The sequence below is a fragment of the Neophocaena asiaeorientalis genome, unplaced genomic scaffold (assembly GCF_003031525.2).
Source record: "Neophocaena asiaeorientalis asiaeorientalis breed wild unplaced genomic scaffold, Neophocaena_asiaeorientalis_V1.1 scaffold79, whole genome shotgun sequence".
Classification (NCBI taxonomy): Eukaryota; Metazoa; Chordata; class Mammalia; order Artiodactyla; family Phocoenidae; genus Neophocaena; species Neophocaena asiaeorientalis.
In genome coordinates this window covers 8,146,032-8,157,230 of record NW_020175402.1, presented here as the reverse complement: position 1 = coordinate 8,157,230, position 11,199 = coordinate 8,146,032, and the positions used below count along the sequence as shown (strand labels likewise).

Genomic DNA, 11,199 nt, shown 5'->3' with positions numbered 1-11,199 from the left:
GGCCCTGGCGTTAAGTAGGTGCTCAGTAAATGCTACTGTCCTTCCAGCCCAGGCCTGGTTGTAAAGCGGCCAGAACTGTAGGCTCTGCTGGGAACCTGCTGTCTTGCATGTTTTTGTACATAATTTGCATAGTTGTTTTATGAAAAAACTGCTGGGATCAGTCTCAGCCTCTCTTCCCTCCTCCCAGGGCAGTTGGAGCCCTGGTTGGATTTTGGAGGGACCAGAGAGAACTTTGGATGGGGAGACTGAGGCCAGAGGACAGGGTCCTGCCCAGGATCACATAGTGATTAGAAAAGTAGGTAATGTGGGTCTGTAAGGGTGATCCCGTTCACAGTATTCACTGAACAAATATTGATGGAGGCCAACTGTGTCCCACTCACTGCCACCAGGAGCTGTTGGAGGGGGAGATAGGCATTAGACAAGGAAGTAAGTAAACAAGCTAATTTCAGGCAGTGGTGACCTATGAGGAGTAAGCCTGGTGTTGACAGTGATGGGGTGTGTGGGGAGGTCACGTGGATGCATTTGGTGGTCAGGGAGGGCCTCTCTGAGGAGGTGAGCTTTGAGTAGGGACACCAAGTCACGCCCCAGCACTTACTAATTGCCTAATAACTGCTCATCATGTCACAGATGGTGTCTTGGTGTGTTGGGAATCATCATTCCCATTTCATAGGTGGGTAAACTGAGGCCCAGTGAGGTGAAGGAACTTGACCAGGGCTCTCTGGAAGCCAGGACCAGAACATCTAACCCCACACTGGGTTGTTCTGGGAAACGTGGGCCCTTGCCGAGTCTGTTGGCAGGGATGGTTGCAGAGCCTGGAGACTCAATCCCAGGGGCACCTGCTGGTGAGTCATGGGGTGGTGGGTGGGGCTGCTCAGTGGAACCGGGCCACCTGTCATGGGAACAGGGCTTGTCTTCCATTTCTTCTCATTCCCAGACAGTCCATCTCTTCTGTCTGTCTCTGTGCAGGGTATTGGGGAGGGTGGGGTGGTGGTGTGTAGACTCTGAAGCTGCCAGCCACCCCCACCTTGAGGAAATTCCTGGTGGGGGAGACTGGTGAGGACTGGGTGTGTGCTACAGTGTGCAGAGCAGGGTCCTTAGGGTTCAGCTAATCCAGGGGTTCAAATCTGGCTCCATTGCTGTGTGACTTTGGGCCAGTTGCTTCACCTCTCTGAACTTTGGTTTGCCCATCTGTGAAATGGGGACAATAATCTCTCACCAGTAAGACGTTTGTGAAGAGAAATGGGGCCATGTGCATAAAGTGAGTGCTCCTCTGTGGGAGCTGTAACGGTTGTCATGGTCAGGGAATAACGGCCTCAGGCCTTCTACAAAAAAACATCCTGCTGTGTCCCCACTGGCGGTTTAACAGCCTCCTCAGTCTCCTCATCTGTAGATGGGGACGGTAGTACCTGCTTCCCAGGGTGGCCAAGTGCATTCCATGAGAATCTGGTAGAAGGGGCCCACCGGAGTGATGGGAGATGGTTGGTGGCCCCTCCTTCCCCAGTAAATGACAACACAGTGGAGGCAGAGTCCCCACGAAGAGACTTCAGAACAGGCAAGTGGTTGGCGTGCGGTAGCCTCACAGGGGAAGCAATGTTTCCTGAGCACATCCCTGTCTTGTTGACTGTGGGTCACCGGGTGTCTAGAATAGTGCCTGGTACACAGTAGGTGCTTAATAGATATTGCTTGTACTGACTTTCTGGTGGAGTAGGTGCTGGTCAGGCAGAGATGTGGAAGGGTGTTCAGGAAGCAGGAACAGCATGTGCAAGGCCTGGAAGGAATCCATAAAGGATTCAGTGTGGGAGGAAAATGGGAGCTGGGCAGCTGGAGGCCTCAGTGGGTGGTCCTGCTCTCAGACACAGCCTTGGGGACAGGAATAAATGAGCAGTGTGAGTCAGGGTGGCCGAGAAGGTGATGCTAGAGGGCAGGTGGCTGGGATGGATGGAGCAGTGACAGTGGGGGGGGGGGCGCGGGGAATGCCCCAGCCCTGAGTTGAGGAGAGGGCTGGTGTTCCCAGGGTTGCACTGCCATCCTCTGTCCAGGTATAGGTGACAAGGGTGAGCAGCTGTAGGGTGGCCAGCCTGCACCCTGGCTGGGGCCGGCGGGGCTGGTGGGCCGGGAGCTAGGCTGATGGAAGAAGCTGGCGGGTGGCCCGTGGGCGAGGTGTCTGGGCGCAGTAAGCCAACCGTGGCGGCCAGCCGGTGAATGCCGGGGGAGGGAACCGGGCTCTGCTAAGCCAGCCAGTCTGCAGTGAGGTGCAGCTACGGAGCTCCGGGCCACTGGGCCTGCCAGCTCCCTTGGAGGCTTTTGTGTTCACTTCCTTCCTGCTGGTTCCTCTTTTTGCTCATAACTCACGACCAGCCCCAGTGGGGTCTCAGCAGAAGGAAGGGGCCAAGGAGTTTCAGAGACCAGGGCACTGCGGGCATGGGGACTCAGAAAGAGCGTGGTTCTCATAACAAAGTACGCTTGAGTTTATTGTAGAAAGTTTGGAAAATACAAACAGGTCCCGAGTAAAAAATGAAAAGCTACCTGTAATCCCACCACCCAGAGAGAGCCTCTGGGAACCTTTAGTCTTAGAATTCAGTGTTTAGAAATACACTTTGGTACTGAGTTCATTAAAACAGGATCAAGTTCTACGTATTTTTTTATAACCTATTTTTAAATTTAATGATAATAGTATTAATAGCCAACATTTATGGAGCAGTTCCTTAACGTGTGGGCACCCGAAGTCTCCTACAGTGAACCCCACGAGGTGGCTATTATTTTTGTTTATCAGGAAAACCAGGCCGAGAGAGTTAAGTACCTGCCCAAGGTCACCCAGGTATTGAGAGACAGAACTGTTTGTATGATCCTATCAACAGCTGTGCTGCATTGCCTCTTGACAGCCAGAGTGTACATTTTACCCTGTCCTTGCATATTCTTTGAAACAAGTAAAAAAAAAAAAAAAAAAGCCTTTCGTTATGCATTTATGCCTTTTAATGACTTAGTGTGGATTTGTGAAAACACAGTTCTTGATAGCTGCATAATATTCCATGTCGTGGTTGTACCCTAAGTTATTTAACTAGTCGTCTGATATTGGGAATGTAGGTTATCTCCCCTTTTTCTCTCTTATAAATAACAGTGCCCTGGCTCTCTTTGACCTGAGGGCTGGATTCTTGGACACCCAGAGTGTCCAAATCAGAAAGGCACTTAGAGCACCAAGCTGACAACGGGTTCATTTCCCAATGGGGCAACGGAAGTGCAGAGAAAGGGGGAGGGGGCTTGTCTGGGTCTGGGAGGCTGCGGCCTCCTGAGCCAGGATGCGGCTAGCTCTCTCGTCCAGTGTTGATGAGAGCAATGCCACCATGGGGAAGGGCGTTCTGGAGAGGATAGTGGGAGCACGGGGGTGGGTAGTGGCGAAGGTGATGGGGGTGGTGGGCTGGAGCTGATGGAGTACGGGTGTGGGGTAGGGATGGCTCTGCTGTCGGGAGGTCTCTTGCAGAGCAGTTGGCTGAGGTGGGATAGACCCAGAGGGGTGTTTCCTGCCCTCTCAGTTGCCCTTGTGGGCGGTCTGGGGGTGGGTATTTGGAAGAAGGGTGGTGGGAGGGTGAGTGGGTGACAGTGTGTGTGTCTGGGCTTTGCTGATTGTTTTGGGTGGGGGGGTCTGTCAAGTGGGCCTCCTCAGCCCTTCCTCCCCCTGCTTCTCCTCCAGACCCCTCTGCTCTCTGGGACTTGGGCTCCGTGGCCCCTTCGTGGCTGATGCAGCCTTCGTGCCCCTCACCCCTCCGGCAGCCAGTGAATGTGGTGGGGGCTAGTTTCCCAGCCAGGGCAGCTGTGGATGGGTAGGGGGTGGAGACTGAAGCGTCCCCCTTCCCGGTCCAGGCTCTCCATTGTGTAGCCCCCTGGCTGTCTTGCTGCCCAGAGCCTGGCCCTGGCCCACATTCCTGTGGTGACGCTCTGGGTCTCCGGGTTGGAGCTGGTGAGCGTGAGGGGCACTGAGTTCTCACAGGGACTGAGGGCCTTTTGGGGACGGGGGCTGGTGGGGATGGAGCCTGTGGGGATCCAGAGGGCTCTGCTGAGACCACCCTGCTTCTGGGAGCTAGTGTTAAGTCACTGTGTGTCGTTGGACAAATCACTTTACCTCTCTGAGTGCTGCTTGGCAGGCTAATTCCCCACCACCTGCCCCTCTTATCCCCCTCTCTGAGCCTCAATTTCTACATCTGTAAGAAGGGAGAACTGAACTCAGTCATCACTCAGGCCTGAAGGTGAGAAAAATGTACCACGGTAAGACCACCGAATGGTTACTGAGTGCCGGCTGTGTGCTGGGCAGCAGGAGTGCTTTTGGTGCATCATCTTACTTGATTCTCACGACAGCTCCATGAAGAGTATATCATTATTTAACCAAATAGAGGCTCAGAGAGGTTGATTAACTTGCCCGGAGTCACCCAGCAAGTAAGCAGAGCTGGACTTGAACCCAAGACTTGAACCTGAAGCTGGGCTCCCAACCCCTGATCACATCGCCTCCAGTCACCAGGAGAGTGGAGCCTGAGACTGGCTAATGCGGGGAAGGAAGCTCGGGCAGAATTAATTATACTTGATTTTATTCTTAGTTTTTGCAGCATGATTAGCACTGCACAGGGTGCTGGGCTCCTGGCCCACCTACAGCTGACCTAATTTGTGTGTCCGTGCCTGTTTCTGTAGCTCGCCCTTCCTCTCCCCGCATCCAGCCTCTCCTTTTTTCTTTGTCTGCATTCTCCCCTGCTTTGTGGCTTCGGCAATGCCGCTTAGGCTCTCTGGGCATGAGTCGCCTCTTCTGCGGCATGGGTGTAATCATCCTGATTGTGCTCCCCTCGGGAGGCTGGTGAGGCTTAAATGAGATAAAATCTTCAGAATTCATAATGGAAATGTTAACATGTACCTAACAATAATCACAGCTACATTTATTTATTCAGCTCGCAGTGTTGGGTTCTGTGCTCAGCCCGTTACCTGCATGATCTTATTTGATCCCCACGGCACCCCTATGAGTCACATACTATTATTAGCATCCCCATTTTACAGATGAGAAAACTGAGGTGCCAGGAGACTCAGTGGCTTGCCTGATGTCCGATGGGTAGTGAGGGAAGGAGCTGATTTATTCTGGCTTTAACCTCTGTGTTATCCTGTTTCTCTGGGAAGGCTCATGATGGGGGCAGGGGCAGGTGGAGGGAGCTGGGCACGAAAGACCCCAGACTTCTGGTCTCCAAGGAGGGCTTGGAAGGAGGCTGGGGGCCGGAGGAGGGAGCCGGAGGAGGGAGATGCCCTGCCTTTCTACCTGAACATGTCCCCCCCACCCAACCCCACTGGAGAGGGATGGCAGTGGAAGTTACCCACCCATCCCAGCAGTTCTAAAACTATGGAGAGGATCAGGTAGGGGTGGGGGCGGGTGAGTGACAGGCAGCTCTGGTCACTGCTGGTCCCTTCAGGTCAGAGAGCCTGAGGTACTTCTTTGGGTCAAGGCTGTGGGTCAGCTCAAGGTGGGATGGTGGCAAGGGGGCATGAGGAAAAATGGCAGGGGGTGTGCCAGTCCATTGGGAAAGGTGCCATGTCTCGCCCCGGCATCGTAGGTGTGCTTGTACATACCCCAGAGGGAAAGTGTGCATGGTGTGTGTACATGGTGTGCATGTGTGGCGGGGAGTGGGATGCAGGTGTTAGGGGCCTGTTGGTGGGTGATTGAGATGGGGTATATGTATGGTGCAGTGGGTGCTTTTTCAGGGACGCATGGGTGGAGCATGTGGGGAGCAGGAGTGGGTATTTGGGAGCATTTGGGGTGTTTGCCGTGCGCGGGCGTGTGTATGGTGTGCGGGGGTGGAGGGGTGGTAGTTTTGAGCTGAGATTGTCCAGGGGCTGTGGGTCACAGGTGTAGGAGCCCCAGATGAGCAGCAGACTGGGGGCTACCCTGGAGTGTTCGGGGCAAGGGTTCCAGGGGCTAAGGACCCGTGCTCATGTCTCAGCTCTAAACCCCAGCCTCAGTGCCTGCATCTGTGAAGTGGGGATAATAAAATCCTGGGAGGCTGTGATGGTTGAAGGCGGTGGCGCAGGTAGAGTTCTTCCAGCGCCTGACCTGGGACAGGGCCTCCGTAGTGGTGGGCAGAGGCCTCTGGAACCCCCTGAGGACCCTCAGTAGCTCCCCGGGGGGAGCTCAGACCTTTACCCACTGCTGGGGGAGCCTCCGGCTGGGTGTCGCGGCCGGGACTGGTGGTGGCAGAAAGCAGAAGGTGCAGGGGCCTCTGCAGTGGGCTGTGTGGGGCGTGTGCGGATGTGAGGGTGAGAAAAGATTGTTTACAGGTCGTGAGGTTTTTGTCAGAGTCTGAGGGTGTCGCTGCCATGGGGAATGTGGGCTGTGATGTGTGACTCAGGGGGCATGCTTGGACGTGGGGAGGGTCGGTGTGTGCCACAGCCCACGGACGTTGTGTGGGGTGTGTTAGGTGAGGAGAGGGGCGCAGCTGTGTGTGTGTTCATCTAGAGAGGTGGTAAACGGGTGAGCCCACGGTGGCATGTGCCAGGCTGTTGTCTGTGAGCTGTGGTGGGTACACAGGTTAGGGTCAGTAAATGTGGATCATGACTGTGTATGCGTCTGTGCTGGTGTATGGGAGGGTGTGTGGTTTACCTGGAGGGGGCACAGTTGAGGGTCAGGGGGAGGCCGGCATTTGAGTTCAGTTCTCCTTTAAGGGAATGGCATGGATAATTATGCTAATTATGCATGGAATTATGCAAATAGAGAGGTCGTTTGGGGGTCAGAGGCTGCCCTTCACTATCCTCCTCTGGCATTTGTGACTTCTGAGGCTTTCCCTGCTGCCTCCCAGGCTCAGTTCCCCACCCCCCATCTCTCTCCTGTCTCCTCTCTCCTCTCTGTAGCCCTAGTAGCTGCAGCTTCCAGCACCCCTGTAGTGTTCCTGGGAGGGCCCCGTGAGCCCTGGTCCCCCAGGGAGGGGTACAACTGACACTTAGTAGACTCGGGGAGGGGGCTGGGCAAGATGGCATCATGCACCCCACCCCCACCCGCCAGGTCTCAGGTGTCCCGGTGTTAAGTTTCCCAGGGTGAGCTCAGGGGTGACTGGATTGTTGTTGGCCATCACCCCTTCTACCCCATCTGGGGGCTGCTTATTATTTGGAAAGAATGTTCTCTTGGATGTAGGTTTGGAAAATCACTGAGGTGGCCCCTTCCCCAGCTTTGTCTGATGAGCGTGAGGCTAAATTAAGATGTGAGAGAATTCTCTCCCTCAGCCTCCCACTCTTGCCTTCCCTTTCTCTCTTCTCTGTGGGGATCTGGAGCTCCTGGTCCTTAGCATGGAGGAGATGGTTGTCATGGTAACGGTTGTCATGCCGATGGCTACTGAGCTAGGGATGAATAGTATCTAGGTGAGAGCTACCTGAGTGGAGGCTGATGGGTTCACAGGAGGTTCCGTACTTGTCTCTGAGCCTCAGAGCTGCACAGTGTGTGCCCCCATCTAGTGCCCGCCCCCATGCATGTGCCTGTTTGCACCCAAAGGCACGCCAACACGTGGTGCCTCTCTCTGCTTCTAGGTGTGTGTGTGTCAGGGTGTGTCTGTATGTGTTCTTTCTATGTCTCTGGGTGTGTCATTTCAAGGGCCTGTGTGGCTTTGCAGGGTGTTAGGGGCTGGTGTGTGGTGCTGGTCACTGTGGAATCATGAGGACACCCTGTTTTGGCCCCCACATTTACCCCACTTTGGGGTTCCCCTGGGACCACAGACTTCTTAGAACCCCTCCTCCCAGCTAAAGGGCTTCCAGCCTTCCCTGGGCTGCCTGGAAGGATGGAGAGACAGTGAAGATGGACCTGCTCAGGAGAGGCAGTCTGAGCCCCGTCCCTGCTCAGTCCCCATCCTGCTGTACATCTCTGGCTTCAGGCTACTTGCCTAAGAATGGAGCAGAAAGTCTCCAAGGGACCCCAGCTTAGCTGGCCCAGGTGGTAGAGGCTGGTAGTGTGGGAGCTTCTAGCCCCCTCACCTCAGGTCCTGGGGCTTTGTTCTTCTGGGAAGTGGGAGCACTGAGATGGGAGCTGGGGAAGGTTGGATGGTAGCTGTTCTGAGCTCCTGAAATGTCTAAAACGGAGGAAGACCCAGCAATTAGTCACAGAGCAATTACTCTAATTGTTCCACTCCATGACTCACTGGTAGCAAGTAAATACTGATTAATTCATTATTTTGAGACTGTGTGTGCGCGTGTGTGTGTGGTAACGGGTATGGTGGGGGGAATCTCCTGGCTCCCTGCCCTGGCCTCCTGCCCTGCGTGGCCTGTGTAGGGCTTTGGAGCAGGTGGTCGAGGCTCGGGGCCGGAAGCCAGGATTGGGATCCTCTCTCTAGCTCCATAGGAACTCCAGAAGGGGGCCTGTCAGGGGTGGGAGTGTGAGAGTCTGAGCAGAGATCACAGCGCCAGTCCAGCCCCTCTCCTGCTCACACACCTTCTATGGCTCCCCATGTCAGTCAAACAGTAGTGGTATTCAGACTCCACCTCACACCTGCTGAACCGCCAAGTTCTGTTTTCACAATATTCTGATGTGCAGTCAGGATAAAACATGACCAGTTTCCAAGATAAAAGTCAGCAGCCGAGCACTGAGAGCCTGTGATGGATGGGGCTTCCCCAAACTCAACTCCAGCCTGTCTCTGCCCCACCCCTGTCCCGGGAATTACATCCCCCAACTCCAAACCTGTTCCCTAACAGATACTTCCTGATACCTACTGTGTGTCTGACACGGTCCTGCCTCCATCGAGGTGTAGTTTAGTGGGGGTGGGAGCAGTCACAGAAAAAGTATATACCCAAAGCCAGCACCGCTCACAAGTAGTGGTGGTTGTGAATTCAGAAGCACAGGGTGCTCTGGAAGATCAAAGCAGGAGGGCTTCTCAGAAGAAGCGATGGGGAGCGGAGTTTGCTGGTGGGAAGTTGGAGGATAAGGGGATGGGAAGGTAGGGTGTTCTCTTGGAGGGAACAGCATGAGCGAAAGAGGCGGGAGAGACCATGTTCCAGGAACAGACAGGGGCCCGGTGGTAGGAATCCAGTGATTGCAGGGGTTCTGAGGGACCCTGGATGAGGCTGTCAGTCCCAGCTCTGGTGGCACAGGCTGTGCTTCCCCACCTCAGAACTTTTGCTTATCCTGTTATCTCTGCTTGAGATGCCTTTCTCTCTCTATTTCAGTTACTTAAGATCCAAGTGCTAATCCTTTAGATCTGAGCACCAGGTCATCTTTGTCTGTAAGCTCTCAGGGGGCAGGGACTGTGGCTGGGCTCAGTCTGGATCTAGGGTCAAAAGTGTGGTTGGGGGTTTTCGCTCCTGTCTTGGATGCCCTTAGTGCTGGCTCTCAGCCCGGGGTTGCAGTGGGGAGGGATGGTCCAGGCCCAGGAGCCACAGCACGTGGCCTTCCCAGGTTCTGATTTTGGGGGGAGTCTTGGGTCTGGAGAGCAGGACCCTGGGAGAAGCCCCTCTCACGCCTGCAGACTCTCAGGAGACCCTTGGCAGAAGTGAAAGTGGCATCTGTGCCCTGAGCTGACTCTCGGCATTGAGATACTTTGGGGGGAGTGTAGACAGGGGGGCTGGCTTTGGTTTGGGGAGGACCCAGGGCTGGAGCCCACTCCCTTCTCTCCCTCCCCCACTTATCCAAGGTACTTCCCTCCCAGAGCCCCAAACCTCCGCAACACCCAGGTCTATCTAATGGGACTAATTGCCCTATCTTTGGGATTTTGAGGTGTGAGACTTTGGGTCCCTAGCGGAGTCTTATGATGCATGTGCTCTCTGGTGACCTGGGGCAATGGGGCCTCCCTCCTCTCCGCTGAGGGTGATGCTGTCTGGGCTGAGAACCTGCTGCTTTGAGGTGCACTCAGCACATATTAGCATGCTACATGCTCACAGCAGCCCAGCAAGGCAGGAAGTGGTAATCCGGCTTACCTCGGCTCTCTGTTCACCCCCGTGGAGGCCACATCTCGTGCTGTCCCTCCATTGTCACTTGGCCCACGAGGGTGTCTGTGGTTCCTCTGGGCATGTCCAGGCTGCTGGCCTCAGGTGCTGAGCCCTGTGCCCGACTCTGCCCTCCCCAGGCTCAGCGCTGGCGCAGTGAGAACTTCGAGAGACCCGTGGACCTCGAGGGCTCTGGGGACGATGACTCCTTCCCCGATGATGAGCTGGATGACCTCTACTCCGGGTCGGGCTCGGGCTGTAAGTACCCCCTTCCCTTTCCCTGCATGTTGTGTCAGCAGTGCCAGTCTGCCTCCAGTGCCCCATCCGAGGCTGTGATGGCAAGGAAGAGGAACCCTCGCAGGCTCAGTTAAATGGTGGGGTAGGGGAGGGGGAGGTCAGGCAGGGGGAGCTCATGGACCTCAAGCACAGGAAGGGCAGGCCACTCTTCCTGGGCTGGAACCAGGGCCTTGAGGCCTCAGAGCCTAGCATTCCCAGCTCCCCACTGCTTCTGTCTCTGCATCTCTCTGTGCACTGCTCGGGTCCCCTGCAGACCTCCGGCCTCTGACAGGGAACACAGACGCCCCTCAGTAACGCAGTTTTCAATACTGTTGTGACTACTTGGAGGCACTCAGTAGCCCCTTTTCAGTTGCAGTGGCCGATCCCCAGCAGAGACCATTTGATTGGCTCAGCTTAGGCCAGGTGGCCCCCTTCTGTCCAATCAGCGGTGGCCAAGGGCAGGGTTAGGGCAGTGAAGGAAAATGGCAGGTGCCTCCTGTGGTGCCTGGGACAACCCAGTTCCGGGGCCCCGTCCAGAAAGGCCAATAGAGTAGCGTGAGATCAGGGAGGCACACTGAGTTCGAATCCCACTTTCGCTACTAAATAGCTGTGCCACCTTTAGCCGTTTTCCCTCTTTCAGTCTATTCTTATCTGTGAATGGTGATAAATATGCCTTCTCAGAGCCTCTGGAAGGCTTCAGTTTAAGACATCAGGGTCTGGCACAGAGAAGGAGCTCTAAAAATGGTAGTAAAAAGGGGTGTGTGTTGAGATCGGGCTCCCTGAGGGGGCAGGACGAGCCTAACGGATGGTAGGGGGTCTGTGCGCTTTGGAACTGGCCACCTACAGCTCCTTGCCTCTAGTCTTCCCACTTTAGCCCACTCCTGTAAGCCTCTTGTGAGTTAATCTTCATGAAATCCATCCCGATGGGTCACATCTCTACTGCCAAACCTCCTCCCCACCCCTCCTCTGCCTAGTTCAGGACCCCGGGAGCTGTTGTGGTCT

At 55.2% G+C, this 11,199-nt stretch overlaps 1 protein-coding gene across 1 annotated transcript in view; it reads left to right on the top strand.

Moving 5' to 3' along the window:
• The first annotated feature begins 9,404 nt into the window (after positions 1–9,404).
• Positions 9,405–11,199, top strand: part of SDC3 (syndecan 3) — a 10,327-nt gene continuing 8,532 nt past the window's right edge. Inside the window, exon 1 of the mRNA XM_024766794.1 lies at positions 9,405–10,179. Within this exon, the coding sequence (XP_024622562.1) occupies positions 10,005–10,179 (175 nt within the window). The 5' untranslated portion in view covers positions 9,405–10,004. The remainder of the gene's footprint in view (positions 10,180–11,199) is intronic.